Source organism: Sarcophilus harrisii, chromosome 4 (genome assembly GCF_902635505.1).
Source record: "Sarcophilus harrisii chromosome 4, mSarHar1.11, whole genome shotgun sequence".
In the NCBI taxonomy this organism is placed as follows: Eukaryota; Metazoa; Chordata; class Mammalia; order Dasyuromorphia; family Dasyuridae; genus Sarcophilus; species Sarcophilus harrisii.
Window position 1 is genome coordinate 267318405 of NC_045429.1, and position 24192 is coordinate 267342596.

Consider the following 24192-nt stretch of genomic DNA (forward strand, 5'->3'; position numbering starts at 1 on the left):
GAATTTGTAGTTAAGTTACTTATTACCTGTAAGACCTTAAACAAGTCACTTATCTTCTAATATGCTTCATCTTCCTCAAGAATAAAATGAGGGGATTATACTAGATGATTCGCTGGGCCTGAATAGCTAAATCCCATGACTTAGTGTTCACTGGGCTTCTTAGGGCTCTTAAACCTGCAAAGAATATGCTCTGTTGTGTACCATAGTTGAGATTTTCTGAAGCAAAATGAGCAATTTGAATGAATTAAAAAATTATGTCCTTCCAATATAAAGTAATATCCTTAGTACTAAGGATAAAACAGAAATTCATGATAGTCCCTGCTCTCAAAAAAACTTATATTCTATTAAATGGTGGTCACATCTATAACAGAATTCAGCTGCAAAACAAATAGGTAGGTGCCATGGTCCTTAGAGTTAGTAGCAAAGCAGATGGGACTACATCTTTTCTATTGATATGAGCATGCCCAGAAAAGAAAGTTTTTGCTACCAAAGTATTGGCCATTGTCAAAAAAGTTCAATTTGAATGGCCAATACTTGTAACAAAAACCTTCTTTTCTGGGTCTTCAATAACTGCAGCTGCTGAGAAAAGAAGGATTGCAGCATCTGCAGAGGAAGTTCCCTATGAGGTAATCTCTACAAGGACCACTTCCAGTGTCTGTGGTGGCCAGGCTGGAAGCAGGACTAATGGAGGGGGAAAGAGGAACATTGCTACTCTAAGAGCTTTTAGGCCTAATTGTCCCTCAGCAGCCCATGGTCCTCAATTGTTGCTGGTGGTGAGGATAGTAGGTCCCTTCTCCAAAAGGATGCTCCCTTTAATGAAGACTTACTAGGGCCATGTTAGAAGCAGGGTCACTAGTCAGGAGTAGGGATTGGTACTGCTATTCCTCGGGGTCTTAAACTCAGAGTCCTGGGCTATCTTTACTGGAGCCTCATTGAGAGAGGTGGTAATTGAAATGGTTTTATCTGACACATATTACTTCTTTCCCTCCTGTCTGTCCCAGAGAATACTTTTTTTGTTTGGTTGTTTTGATTACTTCTCATCTACTTCTCCATTCATTCTTCTTCCTTTTCAAAACTGTCTTCTGTGGTATGATCATAGTAGCATATCTCTTCTGTTACTAAAACTTCATTTTCTTTAAAGTATACCTTCTTTCCTTTCATTGCTAACAAAAATCTCTAATTCAAAAAATATATTGTTACATTATTTTCAGATACATAGGGTAATTCAAATAGATATAAAAGCTGTTGTGGAAGCAAATTCAGCAGGATTTGACAACTGCTTGGCAATAGGAATTTGGGAAGAAAAAATTTGAAAATCTAGTTGACTAGAAGGTTGGTGGTAGTAACTTCAACAGAAATAAGGAAGTTTGGAGGAAGAACAAGTTTAATGGGAAAAATAATTAGTTCTGTGGTAGATCCAAAAGGGAGATCTCATAATATTTATATTGGCCTTCCTCACAGGTTGTTTTGAGGTTTAAATGAAACAATGTAAAATGCTTTGAAACTTTAAATATCAGTTACTATTATTAGTAGTAATATTAATAATAATGATAGGTACCAATAAAAGAAGCTAGATATTTAGACGTAATAACCGAACACTTGGAAACTGATAATATCTCCAAGAGAGAGGGTATGTAAAGTAGGAAAAAGTTCAGGACAAAGCTTTGAGGGGGTGATCACATTTAGAAAACAAGACAAAGAAAGAAAAATCAAACAAGTAGGCAAATTGTTGTCACAAAAACCCTTGGAGAAGAATAAGAGAAGAATCCTGTACAACAGTGTCAGATGCTACCAAGATGGCAAGAAGGGTAAGGATTGAGAATAGACTTTTGAATTTTGATAATCTGAGAAAAGACAGTGTCAGTTTTAATGATAGAGTCAGAATCCAGATTATGAAGTATTAAGAAGTCAATGATTAGTGGAAAAGCAAGGAAATTGAAGCAATGAGTATAGCTAGCTTTTTCTTAGAGTTCATCTGTGAAAGAAAGAAGTAATGTGAAATGATAGAGTGAGATGACAAGGGAAATTTTTTTTTATTGAGAGATGCTGGCATGTTTGCAAGCATGAAGAAGGAACTAATAGAGAGGGAGCGACTGAAAATGAGGAACAGATATAAAGAAGGAAGAGATGATGGTGGTGGTGATGATAACAAGCTGCCAAAAGATAGGGAAAGGGATGAGATGAGGATCACTGGTCAAAGTATTTAACTTGATATAGGTAAAGGCCTTCTTTTTGTAAGCAGTTTGTACAAAAGAAGACAGAATGGAGGGTGCTGTCCCGAAATGAAGAAGTTCATACAACAGACATTTATAAAGTATCTAGTATGAAAAGCACTTGCCTCAATAAATTAATTAACTAATAAGGCCTTTTTATTTGCAATTAATATATGTAAATTTCTGAGGCATTTTGAAAACAAATTTTTTGATTCTTTAATAAAACTATGATCTCTGTATTGTAGGCATTAATTTCCTCTGTTCCTTTCCATCTTTTCTGTGTATATCTTGTTCATGAAATTCCAAGAATTCTCCAGAGGTTTAGCCCAGTATTCTGGAGTTCTTTTTTGGGTTCTTTTCTAGAGTTCTTTTTTGGGTTCTTTTCACATTTTATTGCATACCAGTACAGTAGTACAATACTCAGGCTATAAATATGTTGTCTCTTATCTTCTTTATGTGACTAGCTCACCTCCCTTTCCAATCATACATGATTTTAATGCTATCTTTGATGTCACCTCTCATTCAAAAGTTATTCTTGGTAACATGCTGCAGTTTGGTTATATACATCATCTCTGTCCATTGCCCTTTAGGTCATGTGTGATTTTGATTCTTTGGAAGTCATAACATTCCATAACTTACAGACATGTAGCATCACCACTAGTAGAATATTTATGGAAAAGAGATGAACTATTTTTGGTAGCAAACAGCTTTTAAAAAGGTCGAAACCTAAAATTTCAGATTTAGTAAAGCAAGTACCAATCTCCAGATAACCAATTCTAAAGAATTGGTTATCTGGAGATTGGTACTTGATGTGATCAGTACAAAAATATAAAAATATTCTGTTTTTATCCTGATTTTTATTATTCATCATTACACTGAGACACAAAGCAGTTAGATGATTTGCCCAGATCACATAACTAATAAGTGTCTGAGACAGGATTCAAATTTCTTCCTTATTTGAAGTCCAATTCTCTGTTACACAGCTTAGATGCCTGCATTACTTGAAATCTGGGTCCTTCTTGATTTTCCTATATCTTTCATCTCTTCTACAGATTAGGCAAATAGGCAAAGAGCATTAAGATAAATTTAATAATCATGCCTGAATGTAATTTGTGAATCTGTCACACCTAAAAAAAAAAAAAAAACTTCTAGTTTTTACTTTACTTTGGACTGGACAGAGTTATGTCAAAGGCCTGCCTAAGTTTTGAAATACCTCCTAAAAACGGGTTATTTCCTCCATCATTACAATAACAAAAGTTTAAAACATTTAAAAAGTCTCCTGTGGCTCTCTCAGCAGGCCTCCTGTGATACTTTTTCATCTGAGTGCAAGTGGTTGCTGTTCATTCTTCTGCACTTTGACATTTGGTCCTAGGTAAAATATTAAGAACATAAAAATAATTTTTGGTAGGTCTGTTAGGAAGAGGTCATACAAAAGTCACCTTTGATTTGTTAATGGAACTTTTGGGAGGGGGTCCAGTGTGTGGCAATAACAATGTGTGTCTTGGGGGGGGGGGAAGTGACCCATTTGATAAAAGTTTATTTTCATATTTTATGCACTATAGGTCTGTTGTATGTTTTTGATTTAGTAACATTTTCAGTGTTTTTCTGTTGCAGAGCACTGCAGCCTGTGGTATCGAGGCTCAAAGTGATGCCATCCAGCCTAGCCACATCAGAGAGGCTATTCGACGCTATGGCCACAAGATTGGCCCAGTTTCCCCATTCACAGTACGTAATAACAGAGTTATAAAAAGTTATATTTATAATCTGAAAGAACTTTGATTTTCAAGTGGTCAAATGAAGAAGCGCTGGAATTGTTGAGAGCAATTTGTGGTGACTGTAATTTTCTTGTATAAAAGTGGCATAATTCTCTTGGGAAATAAAATAGTCATTTTTGTCTCTTTTTGGAAGGGCAAAAAAGTTTTTTTCTTTTAAATATTATTTTCTTTCAATTACAAATTATGCTTTTGTGAGGCTCAAATTTTCTCTTTCTCAAAGCTTAGTTTTATAGGGTGTTTTCCCCCCAAAATTATATGTATCCAAATATTGCCTGAGATGCTTTATATTCTAAAATAAATCAGATCAGAGATAATCACTCCTGTCAAATGTCCTGTTCCTAAGAGATAGATTTCATACTGAAAGAAGAAAAGATTTTTTTTTCTTGACCAACTTTGAGCTAAACTAAAGGGTATGCAAACTGAACACCTTTCAAGTTAAGATCAGGCACTTTTTTTTTTATTATAGATAATTAAAGACTTGGTAATTTACCTACCCAGAGAATGGCATCATTTTTAAAGTCCCTCTTGGGACTTGCCTCTTAACCTGTCATCTTGGGAAAGCTTTGTCTTGAGATTTCCTCTGTTTAGAGGAAAAATTATATATTGAGATATTTCATGTAGAATAAGATCTGCTGCCTTATAATATTATTTTTCTACATGACTTTTTTTCCCTTTCTTGAGCCAATTAATTTATTATTCATTGTATAAGATCTTAATGTGTTTATGAGAACAAGTTCTTTCATAGGTAATTGCAATTATTCTGCTACCGTTTGTGATTATAAATGTTTTTTTATTTACATAGTAGGACTATGTCCTTTCCTCCCTAAGCCACAATTGAGATGCTGTTTGTGAGTGTGACATGTCTTTTTTCATGGACTTTCCTTCACTGGGAATGATTTAAGATTTTCTTCAACAAATAGCAAAAAATAGAATTAAAATTCTCGGGGTTTTTTGTGAAAGGAAACCTGACTTAGGAAGAGTCACATAGACAGTTCTACAAAATCCAGATGGATAGTTAGACAAATCTGGGATTACTGGAAAGAGGAATGAAAATAGTAGGTGAAATTGAGGAAATATTTTAAGGAAAGATTAAAATGTAAAGTTTGCATTTTGGCCAAATTATGACTAAGAGGTTGGTGCAATGGAATGAATTTAAGAAAGAAAAGGGAAACAACCAACGATGATGATAATCTACAAGTAATTGAAGGGTATAGGAACCAAGGAGAGAAGAGGATTTTTGAGAGGTGACCTAAGATGGGAACTAGGAGTAATGGATAGAATTAAGTAAAAGAAATTACTTAATATAGGAGGGAAACATCCCAATCATATAGTTCTTAAGATTGCCACAAAAAGGAAGTGGTAGCAGTGGTCAAGTTTTAAAAAAAACAAGAAAACAAAACAAAACAAAACAAAAAAACCTGAACTAGGAACTTAAGCAAAACTTATAGATATAACCTCACCAATTTTTTTTCCATTTCTTACCTAAACTAATAATTCTCTGATTATTATAGTTATAATCTCATCATGAGGTTATTTCAGCACTGAATGCAAAGCTTTGTGTCATAGAAATGGCATTTATTTGAGAAACATGCTTAAATCTAGGTACAGATGTATTGAGCTGAATTCTGTTATATTATACCACATAGCCAATTTGTTTGTCCCTTTAAAATCTCTAGTGAAGTAAAGTATCATTAATTTTAAATAGCTTACGCCAAAGTATCCCAGTGGAAAATTGAATTATACTCAGGGATCTGGGAAGTTCATCATATTTTTCTACCGTACAAAAGAAAAAGTGCCCCAAGATTTCTTCCTCTTCCTCCAGCATTGTTCACTTAGTTACATAGCAAGATCTTTGGATAATAGGGTTTAGAACTTAACCTTAGAGAGCCTTTTCTTCCACAGACTGTATAGCATCATGGTGTACTGTAAAGGGCATGGTCTAAGACACAGACTTGTGTGATCTTGAACACATTGCTTCCTCTCTCTCCTACTTTGTTAGATGAGTAAAATGAGAAAATTTCCTTCAGCTCTAACATTCTGTGACTTTCCTAAAGCTGATTTTGATGTAATATTCAAGCAACCAGCCACATCTATGAAGTCAGTTCAGGGATCTGAGGGCCAGGGTTGTGGTAGAGCCTTCTGAGCTTGGACTGGTCTGATCAGCCACAGTTGGACACGCCGTTGATGAAGTGATGTCATTTTGGTCTTCTTCAAGAATGAAGGACAATGGCCAACCTTTTTGTGAAGTCACAAAAATAGTTATGTAAAGTAGTTATGAAAGCTCAATAGGTTGATGTGTGGAAAACTTCTAAAACTACGCACATCCAAGCTACATAGGATATAATTGAATGAGCCCCTGGAAATTGTGTGGGGCAAGCATAGGAAAGTGCAACCAAGACCACTTGCCCATGGGCACACTACCAAACTAGAATAATGGCATAGACAGAGCTGGCACCAGGATCAGGCGATATCTGACCCGGTTCTTTTCTGTATCCTAGAACTTCACCCTCTGTGCACGGAAAAAGTGACTGTGTGCAGGGACCCTCAAACCTATATACACAGTGCTCCACACACACTGTCACGTGCCTGTGTGTGAAATGACTTTCACTTTTATTTTTGTGCTTTCTCCTGTTGTTGTTGTCTGTCTCTTGTTCTTGAAGAGGCCCATGTCAAGGAGGGAATATCGTGACAGGAAAGTGAATTAGACTTAAGTGAGTGAGGCTGGGCAAGGTCACCAGACTTCCTGTCATGTACAGAGTTTTCAATGACTGTCCTTGTATGTTTACAACATAGTCATCCATACACACATATCTGGGAATATCCATATATTTATAGTCACATGGTTATGAGTAAAATGATTTCTGCATTTCTTTTTCTGCGTTCACTTAACTATAGACAACACTCTGAATATTACATATTCCATGGTCTCTGACTGTCTGAATCGGCTCTCTCTGGAAGCTTACGTGAAACAGCACAATGGTGAGAATAGGGCCCTGGACTTGGAGGGAGAATACTGATCTGTTAATTATGTGACTTAACTTCTCTGGATCTCAGCTTCCTCAGTTTTAAAATGGAGATAATAACATTTGCACAAAGGATAAAAATAACCTTTGCTGAACATTTTTAGCAGTAGATGATGGCTGTGAAGTGCTTTGTAATCATCTAAGTCTGCTATACACTTCAGCATTTCATTGGCCTTTACTCCTTTAGAATGTTTGTTTCCTTTTTCATAGTAGTTAAATCCATTGGATGCCATGTTTTTAATGGATTTTTCAATAGGAATTCAGTCAGTCAATAAAGTTATTAAATACCTAGTATATGCCAGGCATTGTGCTAAGTCCTGAGGATGCAGAAAGAGTCCAAAGACAGACTGCCAATCAAGAAACTCAGTCTAAGAGGAGAGACAACAAGGAAAAAAAATTTGCAGACAAGCCATAGATAGAACAAATGAAAAAAAAAATTAACAGAGAGAAGGCATCTTGATAAAGAGGGGATGGGGGAGGCTTCCTGTAGAAGGTGTGATATTGGGTGTGACTTAAAGAAAGTCAGGGAAGGCAGTAGATGAAAATGGGGGGGGGGGGAGAAAATTTAAGTCCATTCGGTTGCCAGAGAAAATGTCCAGAGCTGAGAGATTGATTATCTTGATTGTGGATCATCCAGGAGGCCAGTGTCACTGCAATGTAGAACACATGTTTAGTAGTAAAGGTATAAGGAGACTAGAAAGGTAGGAAGGGACTGGTTATAAAGGATTTTGAAAGCCAAACAGAGAACTTTGTATTTAATCCCAGAGTTAATAGGAACCATTAGACTTTATTGAGTAAAGAGTAACATGGTCAGATCTGTGCATTAGGAAAATCACCTTAGAAGCTGAAATAAGGATGGATTGGAGTAGGGAGAAACTTGAGGCAGATATATTCAACAGTAGGCTATTGCAGTGTCCAGGTGTGAGGAAGTGAATTAACTGTGAACAATATAGTTTATCAGGTAAATTGGGTCTGGTTCTGAAAATTATATCCCTGTGAAAACTGACTGTTTATTTCTGTGTGCTGCTCTTGGTATCCAAATTATTATATTAGCTACCATTAGAAAACATCTCATTACCAAAGGTAGGATACTTGGCATCCAGGACTACAACTCTTTTTAGGGGTCATCCAATTTTGCCATTTCTATCCCATTAGATGAGGGCCCACTCCAGGATGATAATAGTGTCATAGATAAGAATGGGTTATATTCAAGGGATGTTGTGAAGATAAAATTATCAGGATTTGGCAAAACTGGATATGGGGAATGAGAGATAGGAAAGAGTTGAGGATAACATTTAGGTGGCAAATCTAAAGGACTGGGAGAATTGTGTTGTACTCTACAGAAATAGAGAATGTAAGAGTTGGGGGGGAGAGGTAGAGAGAAAAATGAATCCCACTTTGGACATGTTAAGTTCAAGATGTTTATTGGACATATAGTTCAAGATGTCTGAAAGACAATTGGAAATGTGAGATTCAGGATCATCAGAGAAATTGGAACAGGATAGAAAGATTTGAAAATCATCAGCTGAGAGATGGTAATTAAATCCATGATTGCTTATAATATCACTAAGTGAAACAGTGTAGAGGGAGAAGAGAAAGAAGCCCAGACAGAACCTTGTGATACTAATTCCAATATGGTTAGAAGGTGTGTCCTATAAAGATCGAGTATTTTAAAATCAGCCAGAGTCAGGAATTCAGGTTAGGGGAAAATCGTTAGTCTTTATTCTCAGTGAAGAAGGATCGGAGGTGGAAGAGAATGGGCAATAGCAATGTGTGCAGCTGAGTCAAGAAGCTAGCTAGACCAGCAGCCACATGACCAGCAGCAAGAGTATGGAACCCAGGCCCAATCTCTCCCAGCTTCTCTTCCTGTCTCTCTCTCTGCCTCCACCCATCCAAATCGTCATTTCCTATACAACACATCAGGAGTGGGCAGGGACCATTCTTTATCCAATCATGTATATTAATAGAGTATAGCCCAATTACTATTTAGCCTCACGTACTTGGGACCTCAGTGCATCAACTCAAACCTCAGCCCATTACAGTGTCCTAGATGAGAAGTCAGCAAAAGAGACTGAGAGGGAGTGGTCAGATATGTAGGAAGAGAACCAAAATCAAGTAGTGTCCCAGAAACCTGGAAAAGAGAGTACCAAGTCAGGTGGAAGAGAATGACAATTGAAAAGAATTCAGGAATATAGTCAAAGGCACATCTCTTAATAAAATATGTTTATTTCCAAGATTAGGTTAGAAATGAATTTAGGGTTAGAATTAGGGCTAACCTAATCGTAACCAATATTCTACGTTTTGATCCTATAAAAACAAATAATTTTCTTTCTAGTCAGATTTGTATCCCCTGGCCTTACTACATGCAAAGTGGTAATGTGATTTCTTTATACTTTCCTCTTGATTCTAGAAGGTGTTTTCTGTGACAAAATCTCATTCAGAGTTTATTATTCTTAAGAGTAAAATTAATGCTGGTCCCCTGGATTAATGTTTGAAGTATTCATACTTAGTTTTTAGCTCTAAATGTCATGAAATACTTTCTGACTTGAACTGAATAAATGTGATTACAGCCTTCAGATATTCCAAGGGACTTTCCTATATTGTTATGTACTAACTGGTTTTATATTTTCTTATAAAAGAGAAAATTGAGAACAAAAGTGGGACTGCATAAAATTTATAAAAGTTGCTATAACTTCAATTGATATAAAGTTATAAATTTATACAAAATGTTAAAAACTTGTATTCAGAAATTCTTGAATAATATCAAAATTGACAAATTCAGGGGGAAAAATTGTGGTTTTGAATTGATTCTAAGAACTCATTCTTAGTATAACAGTAATAACACTCTTAAATTAAAGCCCACTAATATTAAACATTTTACTTTAATTTATCCTTGACATTTGCAAATATTCTTGCCTATTACTGTTGAATAGAGAGTGAATTACTCACTATATTCAACTATTGGCCATATGGAGTATTCTTGTGGGTTTCTACTAGTTCTGTAGGTTATTCAAATGATGTAGAGACTAACATTGTCACCTATATCAGAAAGAGAACAATAACCAATAGTAATCCTAATAAAGGGTACCACCTTACTTATCTTTCTGAGGCTCCCTGTAGGAGACTTACCAAAGCAGTCATGGCTCAGGTTTCTAGACTTGTTATTTTTGAAAGAGCTTCTATGCTATAAATTTGATGATGGGTTTATTAACAGGAGGGAAAGCAGAAGTGTCAGCTAAACCTTCTAAGTAGAAGAAAAGCACAATTCTGGAGAACCCAGTTCCAACCTAAGTGTCTTTTCTTTTGTGTGTGTCACCCTAAATAAAGCTATAATCTTCTTGAGATCTTTAATATAGAACACCCCAAAGAACCAGATAAAGATATCATTGTTACAGTGATATAATCATATTTGAGAGAACTGCTTCCTTGACAAGCATCTTCTTATTGCATCCCCTTCTTCTTAGGCATTACTATATTAAAGGTCTTGGGATTCTGGCAGCTGGTGGTTACAGAAACCTGAAAAGTGCATCAAATTCCCACCCTATATATTTGCACCGATGATCAAATTAATCTAGAAGCCACAAATTGCTGGTAAATTGAGAGGTTTTGTGACCTTAGCTCACCTACAATTGGGTGTGAAATCTCATAAAATGGCTTGCACAGTCTCAAAGTACATAGGTGGAGGAAATATCCCTATATAGGGATATAAAATTTTTATGGGTAGATAGCTGCCAGTGACAAAACCTTAGACTAGCATCCACCTTCCTCATTAAGTAGGAGAAGATGGGGATACATTTCATTACATCCCAAACTAAGAGAGAGACCCTTCTCATTGCTCTAGGTAGAAGTAGCCTGCTTCTGGGTACTCATTAACAAGCGCTCAGGTCCAGGCATTTCCAGGAGCAAGACCAGATTTCCTGTCATCAGTAATTGACCCAGTGACTGGAAGTATTGAGTTATTTCTCTCTCCCTGTATAGTCCAGGCAGCAGTAATGGCAAATTCTTGCCAGAACTTGCTCATAAGTATAGGCTATGTAAACAGTCTGGTTGCCTAGACCTGGATTGTATAGCTTTCTCCTGCTTGGCAGTGTGGACAGGGGTTAAGATACAGCCTTTTGAGTCAAGAGATATGAACTGCCACAATGAAAAAGTAAGTATTAATAAGACATGGTGATGATAACAATAACAATGCCTGGGATTTATATAGTCCCTACTGTGTGCTGGACATTGTGCTAAGAACTTTACAGATATTGTCTCATTTGATCCTCACAACAACTCTGCAAAGTACTCCTATTATCATCACCATTTTGCAGTTGAGGAAACTCAGACAGAGGTTAAATGATTTACCCCAGATCAAACAGCTATTAATTACTTGAGACTGGATTCGAACTCCAATCTTCTTGACTGTGGGCCCAGCATTCTATCCACTGTGCCACCTAGCAAGTGGACATGATACACTGCCAAAAGGTAAAGGTATTCACCTAATGATTGATACATTAGACTAGTTGCATGAAATAAATAGCAAATATTAATAATCATGGTGATAAGAGTATTAATCTATAATGCAAATTGTGCCATCTCTCACAGATTGTCCACTCTCGTCACTATTCTGACAGACTGCATAGTTCTACATGATGGCTGCTTATCCTAGATTAGAAAGTAGACACTATTCGTGTAGTTGTCCTTTCTTGTACATATAGTCAAATCAAAATCTTTTGAGTTATTATGGATCTTCTTTGGGAGATTCTACAGTACTCTGGAACTTGATAGAAAATTAATGTCATCTACTAACAGTAACACCTATCATCTATCTGGATAAATCTTTCCTATAAGGGAAAGGATAAAACCTTTATAGCTTCTACTCCATTACAGGTGCTCATCATTCTTTGCCTGAACTATTCTCAAAGCCTCCTACTTAGTCTCCCTTTATTTTGTTTTTGTCATTGTATACACACACAGCAGGTGCCTAATAGATATTTGTTGAATTTAGATGAAGTAAATCTCAAAAATCTGTTGTCACCATCTTCAAATTTGTGTAATTTCCCTCAAGAAGTTCCTGTTTGTAGGCATGGTCTAATCTTCCCACCTTTAAGTTTTCTTTAGTACCATTTCTCTTTCTTCATATGGCACATCTGGGTCTCCGATGTTAGGCTGCAAATATACTGATTCTACTTTCATTAATTCAGAATGAGTTTTTGTATAAATATATTTATGAAAGTCTTTGATTTTTTTGTCTGTTCCTTAGATATGTTCCTTAGTAATGATCTGACTTAATTGTATCTCTCACCATGTTCTTTTAACTTATTTTTTCTCCACCTCTGCTATTTTATGAGATAGTGCTCCTCATAATCTTCTGTCATCCTCCCCTATAAGATTTTACAATTGATTTTTTGCTCTAAACTACTATTGTCTTCAACTGATACTTCTCTCCAAACGACAAGGAGAGGAAGTTGTTTTTTGACTGAGGTGTTTTCTAGGTTCTTTTAATCTCCTTATCATGCCAGCAGATCAAATTTTTTAGAAAATGTTGATATTCAGTCAATGTCTGTTCTTTTTTCCATTTCCCATTTTTGTAGCATATATAGCTACTTAAATGGATAATGTTTTAATTGCATGCCATAACCTCTTGTCATTTTTATTCTTCTAATTTCATACTGATTTTGATCTTTGCTTTTAACAAGATGATGGTCTGTCTATACATATATAACTATATTGGAAATGAATCCTCCTGTGGTAACCAGTTATTTTCCATCTGTTAACATATAATTAAATCCATTTTTTGTGATCTTATTTAATGCTTACCATGTCTAGTAATTCCTGACTCTTTCCTAAAAGAAAATATACAAGATATAAAGTATACATCATATATAGGCACAAGACATATATAATTTACTAGTCTTTGGCTCTCATTTCTTCCTTCTAATCCTTATTTTCCAGGGCATTTTCTTTGGTCATCCTCCCCTATACATGTCTTAACATTGAAGTTACTGAGTGTTAGATTACATGGTGATTTCCCTTGAAACATTTTATTAAGTTCTTTGTTGAATTTCTCTTTTTTTCCCTCTCTGCAGCAAATACTGGCATATAAACTTTAATTATCTTCCTGGTAGCTTTTTGCAAATGTCTATTACCAAATGTCTCATAAAACAATATTTCTTATTGTTAACACTCTTAATTTACTTCTTCAAGTGAAATGTGGGATCCATCCTTCCATTTGGCTACAACTTTATCTTCTAGTTTATTTTACAGTGATAATGTCGATAGTGATGTGATTCATAAAAGGCTTATTATACAAGTCACTAAATTTAATTATTCTCCTTGATCCAGTTAGAAAAATATATTGTCATGCAGTTGTTCCAATAGTTTGTTCACTTAGTCCTTAGACAGGGATCTTACATTTAGAATCCAACAGCTAAGTTAATACTTGTGTACAATCTAAGTATTATGATTTTAGCACCATTCTGTCACCATCAATGAAGAAGTGGAAAGGAGCACACAAAACTGAGAGCTATATCTTACTTTTTCATTATTAAATGGGTTTCCATGATCAAAGAATTTATCATTAAGTAGCCTATCTGGTAGTCTCCCAACATCTATATACTTACTTATATGTGTTCTCCTCCTTTTATGTATTGTTTCTTCCCTTTAGATAGTAAGCTCCTTGAGGGCAAGGACTGTTTTTCTTTTCATTGATTATATCTTAGAACAATGCCCTGTTTATTGAATTGGCTGTTGCTCAAAAAGTAGACATAGTCTATTGCCAGAACCACAGTCTTTCCTTGATTGAAATTTCCAGAGGCTACATTTTGCTAGCCTAACCAAAAGTCAACTCCACACTTCCATAAGATGTTACTGAAAAAAGTTTGTGAAGGCAGGGCTGTAATATGCTATATTGGAAGGCACCCTAGTATATTTAAAAGAGTATATTGAGTTCTGAGTCAGAGTATCCAGATTTCAATCCCAACCACCTTACATATATTTGTATGAACTTGAGCAACTGACTTAATTTCTCTGGGTTCCTGTTAATTCATCTGTAAAATTAAGAAGTCATACTAAATAATTTTTGAAGATCCTTTCTAGCTTTTCAGTTATGATTCCGACCTGAGGTAGAAAAAAAAAAAACTATACATTTGACAAACCTTAAAAATTATTTTTAAGTATTGCCCATTATTTGAAACAATAGAATTCTTTCATAGTTATATATAAAGGGGGGGGGGGGAAACTAGTTTTTTTCTTTAAAAATATATATAAAGCCTTTAACTAAATTTTTAAAAATTGTAGACAAGAGATAATGAACTTTTTCTAGCAAATACTAAAATCTATAGTACAATTCATTATTAAACAAGAAAAAGTTACAAAATAGAAAAAAAATGTGGTTTTCTAGATGAGTATTATTTGAGGCAAACTGCTTCTCTTTTACCTTGGTATACAGTTGGGCTTTAAGATTCCAGGTACCCTACCTCCTAAGATATTTATAATGATCTAATGAGATAATGTATGCAACGCAGTTTGTGAACCCTAAAGTGTTACATAAATGTCACCTATTGTTAATGAGTATCTGACTAAAGCTGAGTAACATAGATAAGGACAAGTCCATCACCATACCAGAAAAACTTATTCAAATAGCATATCCTTTGGCTGATAGCATATATGGAAAAGGAATGATTAATTAATAAGCCTTTATTAAATATTTTGTATTTTCTTGGCAGTTTTCTTCCTAGGCATGGAACATACAAATGTGCAAATGAGATGATCCCTAAGTTAACACATTATAAGAGGCTAATGTACTATAAAGATAAAAACATATTCATGAAAGAATAAAGACAAGATAGATTCAAAATATGTGCCCAGTGATGTACAGAGAGAGGAAGAATATGAAAATGGAGAAAACTGGGAAAATTTTCAAAAAGAGGTCATATTTGAATTAATAAATTCCAAACAATAGTGGCAAGCATGAGAGAAACTACAAGTTATCAACCATAATCCATATTATCTAAGAGCAATAAGGGAAATCACTATTAACATCTGCTCCCAAATCCAGAAATTATCCTTCCTGCCTCTGAAATCTCATAACATTTCAGTACTTTATGTAAACTTTCACATTCGGTGCTATTTAAGTACATGCAATTAATTATTCTGACCAAATTAGAAGTGAATAAAGAATTGGTGTGTTTTTTTTATTCTCAGCCTCTGTAACAGCGGTGTTCAGTCATTTCCTTCATGTTGGATTCTTTGTGACTCTGTTTGTGGCTTTCTTGGCAGAGATACTGGAGACATATGCTATTTCCTTCTCCAACTTATTTTTCCAATGAGAATGTGAGGCAAATAGGATTAAGTGACTTGCCCAAGCTGGATTTGAACTCAGGAAGATGTACTTCCTTACTCCAAGCCCAGTGCTCTATTCACTTCGCTACTTAACTGTCCTTACATGTAGTAGACATCAATAAATGATGATAAAATCAGAATCGCAGTGTCTAAGAATTTTATTAGGATATGAGTTCAGTTCATCAAACATTTACTTATGACATATAACCATCATTTGAATGCAGAGATCACACAACGAAAAAAAAAATTAGTTTTAAGCTAAGCACCAAGATTACAAATAAAGGCAAAAATATTCCCTGCTCCTCTGGGACTTTACCTTCAAAAAGTGGAGAAAACATGTAAATGTCTGGGAATAAATAAGTCATATACAGATTAGATGGAAAGCAGCCTTAGAGGGGTAAACACCAGTATCAGCTAGAACAGGAAAAGACTTTACAGAAAATATGAATTGAGTTTTGAAGCAAAGCAGGGAAACTAAGAATTCAAGGTGAAGGAGACAGCATTCAGGAATGGGAAACAGTTAGTGCCCAGAAAGACATGATGCAGGAGGTAGAACATGATGTGTGAGGAATGAGAAGATCAATGTAGCTAGATCCTAGGGTGCATGGAGGAAAGAAAAGCATAAGACTAGGATAGGAAGGGACTGACGGGGTTATGGACAGCTTTAAATACCAAATATTTGTTCCTAAAAATAATGGGGAATCAGAAAAACTCATTGTGTAGAGGATGACATGATCAGATTGATGCTTTAGAAAAAAATTATCTTGGCAGCTAAGGGAAGATCACTTAAAATGGGGAGAGTTGTGAGTCAAGGAGTCTGTCCAGTTAGGCTGTTGCAGTAGTTCAGGCAAGAGGTTACAAGAGTCTAAAGCAATTGAAAGAGAAACAAGATTTGACAATGAATGGATATGTGGGATGATTAAGGGTGAAGAGTTGAGGAATATCAAAGGTTATAATAAGACCTGAGTAACTAGAAGGGTGGTGAAATTTTCAACAGTCACAGAAAAGTTGAGACATAGAGAAATATTTAGGAGAAAGGATAATGATTTATGTTTTGGAAAAGTTGAATGCTAGATGGTAATGAGACATCAAGTTCAAAATGTCCAGAAGTCAGTTACCAGACAAGTACTTTATAAACCACAAAGCACCATACAAATAGAAGTTTTTAGAGGATACCCTATCATCTGAGAGAAAGCCCCAAACTTAAGAGTCTGAAAGACTTTTGTTTGAATCACAGCTCTAAAGTTTGTGGATTGTGAATTGGCAAGTCACTCAATCTTGTTTAATCAGTTAGGTTGCACATAACGGTGAAGATAATATGTTACCGACCTCACAGGATTAATGTGAAAAAAGTGCTATAAATTGTAAACTGTTATGTAATTTATATAATTTACATATAACCATAAGGCTGGTGACACATTCTTGAGAGATTTCCATTAAGTCTAATCCCACAAGCGTTTATTAGGCACCTGCTATTTGTAGCATGTAATATTTTACAATGCAAAGGTTCAGCAGTCAGAGGACATGCGCTCAGATTGCTTCTGACCCATAACAGCTGCAAGGCAACTGGGCAATTCATTTAAACCTCTATTGTTTAAAACAGCTCTCTGAGAGATACAAAAAAGGTGCCAATCTACATTGGTAGATAGATTTACTCATCTGAGAGCTCCCTACACCTGGGAAATCACAGATCCAGTCCTTGTTACTTAAAAGCTATTATAAGTTTTTAGAGATGTAGAGACGAAAATGAAAGTCTTTGCCCTCAGGGAGCTATGAGATGTCTTTAAAATTTTAATCACTCAAAGATATTACTAAAATGAATCAGTATAGTTTTTTGGGGGGGGAAGCTCAGATTTCCTAAAATATGATTAGCTTCCTTGCTATGCCTCATTATTACCAAAATTATTATCTTTTAAAATAAGATAAGAAATCTTTTTGTTAAAAATTGTAAGCAATGTATTATAAAAATAAAAATATCAGAAAAAGTTAAAAAGAATGCTGGGGAGAATTCACTATTACCTATAGAAAAAAGACAATCCATCTCTATATGAAACTTACACCCTAAAATGACAGAAAAGAAAGTACCAAATTAAGCAAGTACTTCTGCAAAATATTTGCAATTTTCTCCATAAAGTTTATTATTATTATATTAAATTATATTTATATTATATATTATATATAGTATAAATATTATATTAAATTAAAAATAAATATATATAAAATTATAAAATTCTCTATAAAATAAAAATAACCAATTATCTCTATAAAAACTGAAGTTGGATATCACCACTGCCCTTTTGACATATTGGTATATTTTCCTGATTTTTGACAGGCCATTTCCATTCATGGAAATCACTTCTTCAAATATAAGTATAATAAGAGTAATATGGTAAACAAAGCATTGGATTTTATGTCAAAGGTTGTGGGCTTGAATCCCAATTCTTTTTTTTTTTAACTCTATAAAATTATTCCCAAGATCTCAGTTCCCTTATCTAGAAATGTCGGACAAAGTGATCTCTAGACTTTTCCCCATAGTAAATCCTAAGAGTCTAAATTCAAGTTTATTCTGTGTATTTAATAATAAAAAAATTAGTTCACAGTTGTTTGATCCTTTATAGTTAGTAGAGTGTCCTCCTCTAAAACCTCCATGATATATCTACTACTAGTATTACAGTCCCGGTTTTACAGAAGAGGAAACTGACACCCACAATGGCCAAGTGACTTAACCCTAGCACTAGGGGAATGTCCAAGCTAGGACTTCCAATGCCCATCCTCATGCTCTATGCCACACTGACAAAAAAGTCACTGCCAACCTACTATTGTATTGCAGGCACAGGCATCCTATACAAAATCAAGTCTCAGTTTGGAACTCTCTGCTCTTCCCCACTGAGTCCTTCCTTTCAGATTTATGAAAGAAAACATTTCATTCTGCAAAAGTTTTTTATACACCCGCATCTGGAAGTGTTTATTTCAGTGGCATGTAAGCTATCTGTGGATTTAGTTAGCACCAGACCCCCTTTTGTGTACTGACTTAAAATTTTTATAAATGATCTTATTGAATGTATGCCAGGGTGCACACACATGGTTTGGCTGATTGCTGCCTATATCCTTTACCTGCCAGTCACCTTTGATTTATACTCCTTCTCCCCTGTTTCTGCCTTCCAAAAGTGGTGCCACTGAACTGTCCTTTAAATCATCTCATTGGGTAAATTATTCCAAGATGAGTTGGTATGTTTTTGGCTGCTTACAGACAGCCACATTTATATCACACTGCCCTTACCCACCTCCAGTAGAGTTGCTTACAGAGAAGGATTGGACAAGTTATGTCGTTCATCTCTTTATTCTAAATGAATCCCATCTGAAATGTTGTGCCAGCTAAAGATTAAAGAGATAAAGAACGGTTCTTTGGCATGGAGCTCAGTCCTGTGCTTTTAGTTTGCGAAGGCAAACTATTTATTCCTTGAATAAAATGTGACTTATAGAATTCTCTCTTCAATTTGAAAGAACCCAGTAAATATATTCTTTGCAACAAAATATGTAAACTTTTTCAGGAAGATGGAGTTTTTGTAAGCTTTGCTAATGTGGGGGGTTTTAGGATAGTTCCAGGAGAAAAGCAGGTGGCTTGGCAGTTATTAAAAAGGTTCACTTATTTGTGGTAGTGGTTTCAAGGGGTTTCATATTTCTAAAGGGAGAGACCAAAGAGCATATTGCTTAAGAGTGCCTGACACAATGATGTATCCTTTTGGGCCAAATTTCCAGGAGTTCATTGGTCATCAAACATGCTGTTTGACTTGATGCTGCAGTTTCCCAGCTGTCTCTATTGGGGGTAGCTTTAACACTCAAAGAGAATTTGGTAATGAGGTAACAAATAGATGGTTCTGATAAAAAGTAGAATTGCTGAGATAATTTTAAAGTACTTTTTAGATTACTCAAACATGTCATCAAAGCAAAATTGGAAAAGAATTGCTCTCCTTGTTGAGTATGGTATGGGGAAAGTACTTATGAGAGGGCTTGGTTTTGTTTGTTATGGTGGGGAGATATTTAACATTTGGAGATTATAGAGACATTAGTGTCATAGCACATAACACGTTACACAGATTGTAATATGCTGTGCAGCACTTCTAGGCTTCCAAAGTATAACCTGACTATATCCAACGATGTTTATACAAAATGGGCCAAGAAGTCCTATTTTCAAAACAGCTGTATAAGAAAGAGCTGCCTGATGTCATAACTAAGAATTCACAACCGTCCTTTGAACGTCTGGACTTTAAGAGAAATAACTTTTTTTTTTCCTTCTCATTGTTTAGTCAGTCACAAGAGTTTATTTCCCTGGGCAAGACAGGTAATACTCAGACAAAAGGAAATTTTATGACCAATGATAGTCATTCCCTGTTTAAAAATCTTTTCAGTAGAGTTGTCACTAGGGTGAGAAGACTAAGGCTTTTGCTCAGTCCCGACATCTGTCTGAACAACATACACATTCTCACCCCAAAGCTTTCTAAAAGCCATTGGCCTACACTGTAGTCACAAACCCCACTCCTTTCCACTTACTTGACTCTAAGCCAATACTTCCCCAGATCCTCTCCCCAGGCCCAGTTTCTCCCTTAGAATCGATTAGAATACAAAGTACACTCTTGAAGGAGTGACTGTTTCCTCTCCTGAAGTAGCCTACCCTTTTGTACTGTTTTCTCTACCACTGAACTCCTTTGCTCAATTGTTTTTGTTTAAAACAAAAGGATTCATCCAGTCAGCCAGCTAGCATCTAAGTGTCAAGCACTAAATTGCAAATGCTGAGAATACAAATAAATACAAATAGGAAATCAATCAGTCAATATTTATTAAGTGCCTATTAAGTGCCAGGCACTCTACAAAGTAATATGGTTACAAAAAGAAGTGGTCCTCTTTTAAAAAATAGTCCCTACCCTTGAGGAATTTACAATCTAATGGAGGAAGACTATACATAAAAGGAAACTTAAATGTGGGAGAGAGGAGATATTCTGCTTGGGATATCACTAGAAATTGAGTCAGCCTGAAGAGGAGTGGAAATTTTATAGGAGTCATCCAATCAGAAAAGAACTCGGGGACCCAAAATACTTCCATCCTGTAATGTTAGAATTCTTACAAGGTGCTAAGTAAGTGGAATTGAGGAGATGGTGATTAAATCTAGTTTAGCACTGATTTAATCCTACAACAAATAATGGTTTCCTAGTGATATAATGATTGGTGTGTATAGCATATAAGCAAGAAGCTCTCAGGGCCAGACACACAAGCCCACTAGAAGTTCTGAGCCTCAGACAGGATTCAGTCGAGGAGATTCATAAGCCAGAGAAGGCAGGCCTCTCAGAACCAAGGAGAGAGAGAGAGAGGCCTCCAGAAAGCTAACGGGGCCGCAGGAAAGGAGACAAGACTTGGAAAGAGACAATAAAGGATTTGGAAGGTAACTCCTGGCTGCATTTGGGATGATTACACTGAACTGAAACTAAGGCTGCCTCCAGAAGCCCCCCAGGAAACCTGCTCCCATAGAACATTATATTTTAGAGAAGAACATTACAGTGTAAGTTCTAGAATAGAAGGAGGTTTGGGGAGGAAAAGCTGAGACCTGGTAGGAGGGCATCCTAGAAAGGAATCCTGTTTACAGTTTTCATTATATATGCAATTGCTCTGAAGGGAAATAATATTAAGAATTGAATTTACATAAGTATTTCACATATAAGTATGTGAAATACCCCACATCTTAAAAATATTTATTTCTGTGTAACAGAACCTATCATGAAAGAATAAATAAGATAGAAATTTAAAGCATTTCATTTAACTGTTATCTTCCTCCTTTTTGATCCCTTGTCCTATTTTTCACTTTTAAATATAGAGAATGTGTTATCTTACTCCTCCCTTAGTAACTTTGGCAACAGACCTAAAGATCATTTATGCCACTTGCCAGCATCACTTTCTTAAAGTATTACAAAAGAAAGCACACAGTAATATGAATCCAGAAGTCTGGAAATCTGGTGCTGATTTAGGATTTAAAGCAGGAATAGACCTATGAGATTTTCTGATCCAACCCTTTCATTTTACAGATGAGGAAACTAAGGCTAAGAGAAATAATGTGACTGCTCAAGGTCCCACAGCTTGTAAGTAGCACAGCCAGGATTTACTTGCTGTGTAACAGCTTTTGGTAAACCACCTAATCTTCTTTGCATCATGGTTTCCATGTGCATAACATGAATAACGTGTTGTTCATGGTAGAAAGTTTCAAAGTGTATTGAGATCTAGTGAATGGAAGAGGATTGCTTTCCAACTCCAACATCTTTCCTAAGCAGATGGTGCTGAAAAATATTCCTGGACTTTGTGTAGACAAGTAAGATGTGAGCCAATGGCCATTTTATTTCCAGAGGTGGTGGTGATGGTGATGGTGATGGTGATGGAGGTGATGGTAGTGATATTGACCACATCTGGGGAGTAAGCCTTACATGTAGGAAAGTCAAGATGAGAAGGCAAAAAGCCACAGAGGTTGTGGGTTGCAGAATGTGGTTGCCAGTAAACTCTAAGTTCTCCAAGAATAAAAACTAGGAAAAAAAACATGAGAGGTTTTTTGGGGGGAGGGGATATGGTGCAGGGGGGCGATGGGGGGGTGACTCAAATAAAAGAGATACTATCTCCAAGGAAGACAGGAATTTGGCTGGCAAAATATCTGGGTGAGAAAAAGAACAGGTTAATAAAAAAATTTTTTTTAATTTGTAAAACATTTAGTACAATGCCTGGCATGTAATAAGTTCTATATAAATGCTTATTTCCTTGCCCCTTCTCTAAATTCACTTTAAATTGTGGAGATTCATAAAATCATAGGGGTAAAAAGTTTCTAAGAAATCATTCACTCCATTCCCCCAGTTCCTTAAAGAAGGTTCTCTCTTCACTGATTCATGGAATTCACAGCTAAAAGACATCTTAAATGACATCTATATCAACCCCTTCATTTTACAAAGAAAGACTGAGGCTTGAATGAGGAATGACTTGTCAAAACACAATATTGACTTGCAACCAATTGTTCTTTCTACTACAACCTTTATACCATAGACAGTCTGCAGGAACATGGATTCAGAGTTAGAGTAACCTTAGAAGTCATCTAGTTCGGCTCCCTTATTGAACTCAGATAAGAAACTGAGTCTTAGAGAGGATTCCAAGTCACTTGTCCAAGATCATACAATTATTAAGTATAAGAATGAGGATGAAAATTCATTTCTATAATTTCATACCTACTGTCTCAGAAAAGTCTTTTTCTTAGACACTTCTCATTGTTCCTTTTTCTAGTGAGGAAAAAAAGTGAGTGGGTTTGTGATCTGAAGGGATTCCCTCTCATCTTTTGTGACTACTGGCAACGTTTTCCCCATACTTCCAGAGAATGGGAGGAAATTTCACTCAACACAATCAACCATAAACAGGATCCCCTGAACCCTTTCTTCCTTGGAATGGCTAAGTTGGATGGTCAATTTGTTTGGGACATTGAGTTCTTCACTTTTAAATTTCAAGGGGTCCCTAGCATGTCCCTGAAATACCTCAATAATTTGGGTCACACTGTACTTGTCCTGGGTAGTTTTCTTTTTTAATCTCTTCCACTTCCAAATTTATGAGTGATTTTTGCTTGTCTCTCTCACCTCTGGATATGTCACATTTTTCCCCAGAGGATACCAGGTTCTAACATATAAAAGGAGATAGCTGCATACATTTAGGTATCAGTTTGAAGCCCTAAACCAAAGAAAAGACATCAAGGAGATCTTTAACCACTTTATTACGGTAGGTAAAACACAGAGCCTTAAATTTAATATGTGCAAACTTCCATTAATAGAGGTTTGTTTATTTGAGTTGGATCTAGCTTGTTTGGCTGTAATGGAATTTTCTTCAAGTGAACATATTACTAGAACTCACATTCCCTAAAGATTTATGTACAAGTTGGGGATTTGTATTCAACTCTATCTAAGGTTCTTATTCTGTATAAGAGTCTATGATTTTATGAATTGAAAGCTTGCCACTGGATTAACTAAAAAGAAGTTCTGTGATCAATACAGAAAATGGGAGGTGCTAGGCAAACATCACTTAACAGAATGTGTTTTTGTGTTTCATTTCCAGTGGGTAGTTTGGACATTTAAATATTTCTGTTGTAGCATGATAATTTATCCAGCCTTCAATGTTTGAAACCTGGATATTATTTTTGACTTTTTTCTCAAGTGTCTAGTCACTTTCGAATCTCAGGATTTTAGAGCTAAAAGGGACTTCAGTAACCACCTATCCCAACTAGTTGCCACCAAAGATGGCCATTCCAATCTTGTATCTCTTAAATTGTTACGTGTTTTTCTTGAAATTAGGCTTAAATTTATCTGTCTGCAATTTCCACCCATTATTTGCAATTCTACTCTCTGGAATAACACAGAACCAGTCTAAACCCCATTTCCACATGACAGCCATTCAGGTATTTGAAGATAGCTCTCATGTTCCCCTTCTCCAGGCTATGTATTAAAATACCAATTCTAATATGGCATGGACTCCTGTTGGAGCTGAACTCATTTTCTTTCTAAACTGCGGCACCCAGAAGTCAGAATTGTCAAGCCCTTTTGATTCTTTTCTCTATCCGTTCCTTTCTATTCCCGCTACTATCACACTGTTATAGTCTCATGTTACAATACTATTGAAATAGCTTCCCCCTATGTCTTCCCATCTCCGTGTTTCTTATTCATTGTCCCTCACATCAAGAAAAAAAGAAAAAAAATTCCATACATATTACTAAAAACTAATTTAACATGCAGAAAAAATGGTCATGTAATTCTTATGCTTAGAAGAATTCAAAAATTTCTTGCTGTCTCTCTA

The 24192-nt window shown here is 35.7% G+C and overlaps 1 protein-coding gene across 4 annotated transcripts in view; it reads left to right on the forward strand.

Annotated features, from left to right (window-relative positions):
* SUPT3H (SPT3 homolog, SAGA and STAGA complex component) overlaps positions 1-24192 on the forward strand; it is a 593114-nt gene that overhangs the window by 492284 nt on the left and 76638 nt on the right. For all 4 annotated transcript variants that reach the window (XM_031968418.1, XM_031968416.1, XM_031968419.1 and 1 more), the window contains one exon: positions 3828-3938. In XM_031968418.1, coding sequence (XP_031824278.1) covers positions 3828-3938 — 111 coding nt within the window. The remainder of the gene's footprint in view (positions 1-3827; positions 3939-24192) is intronic.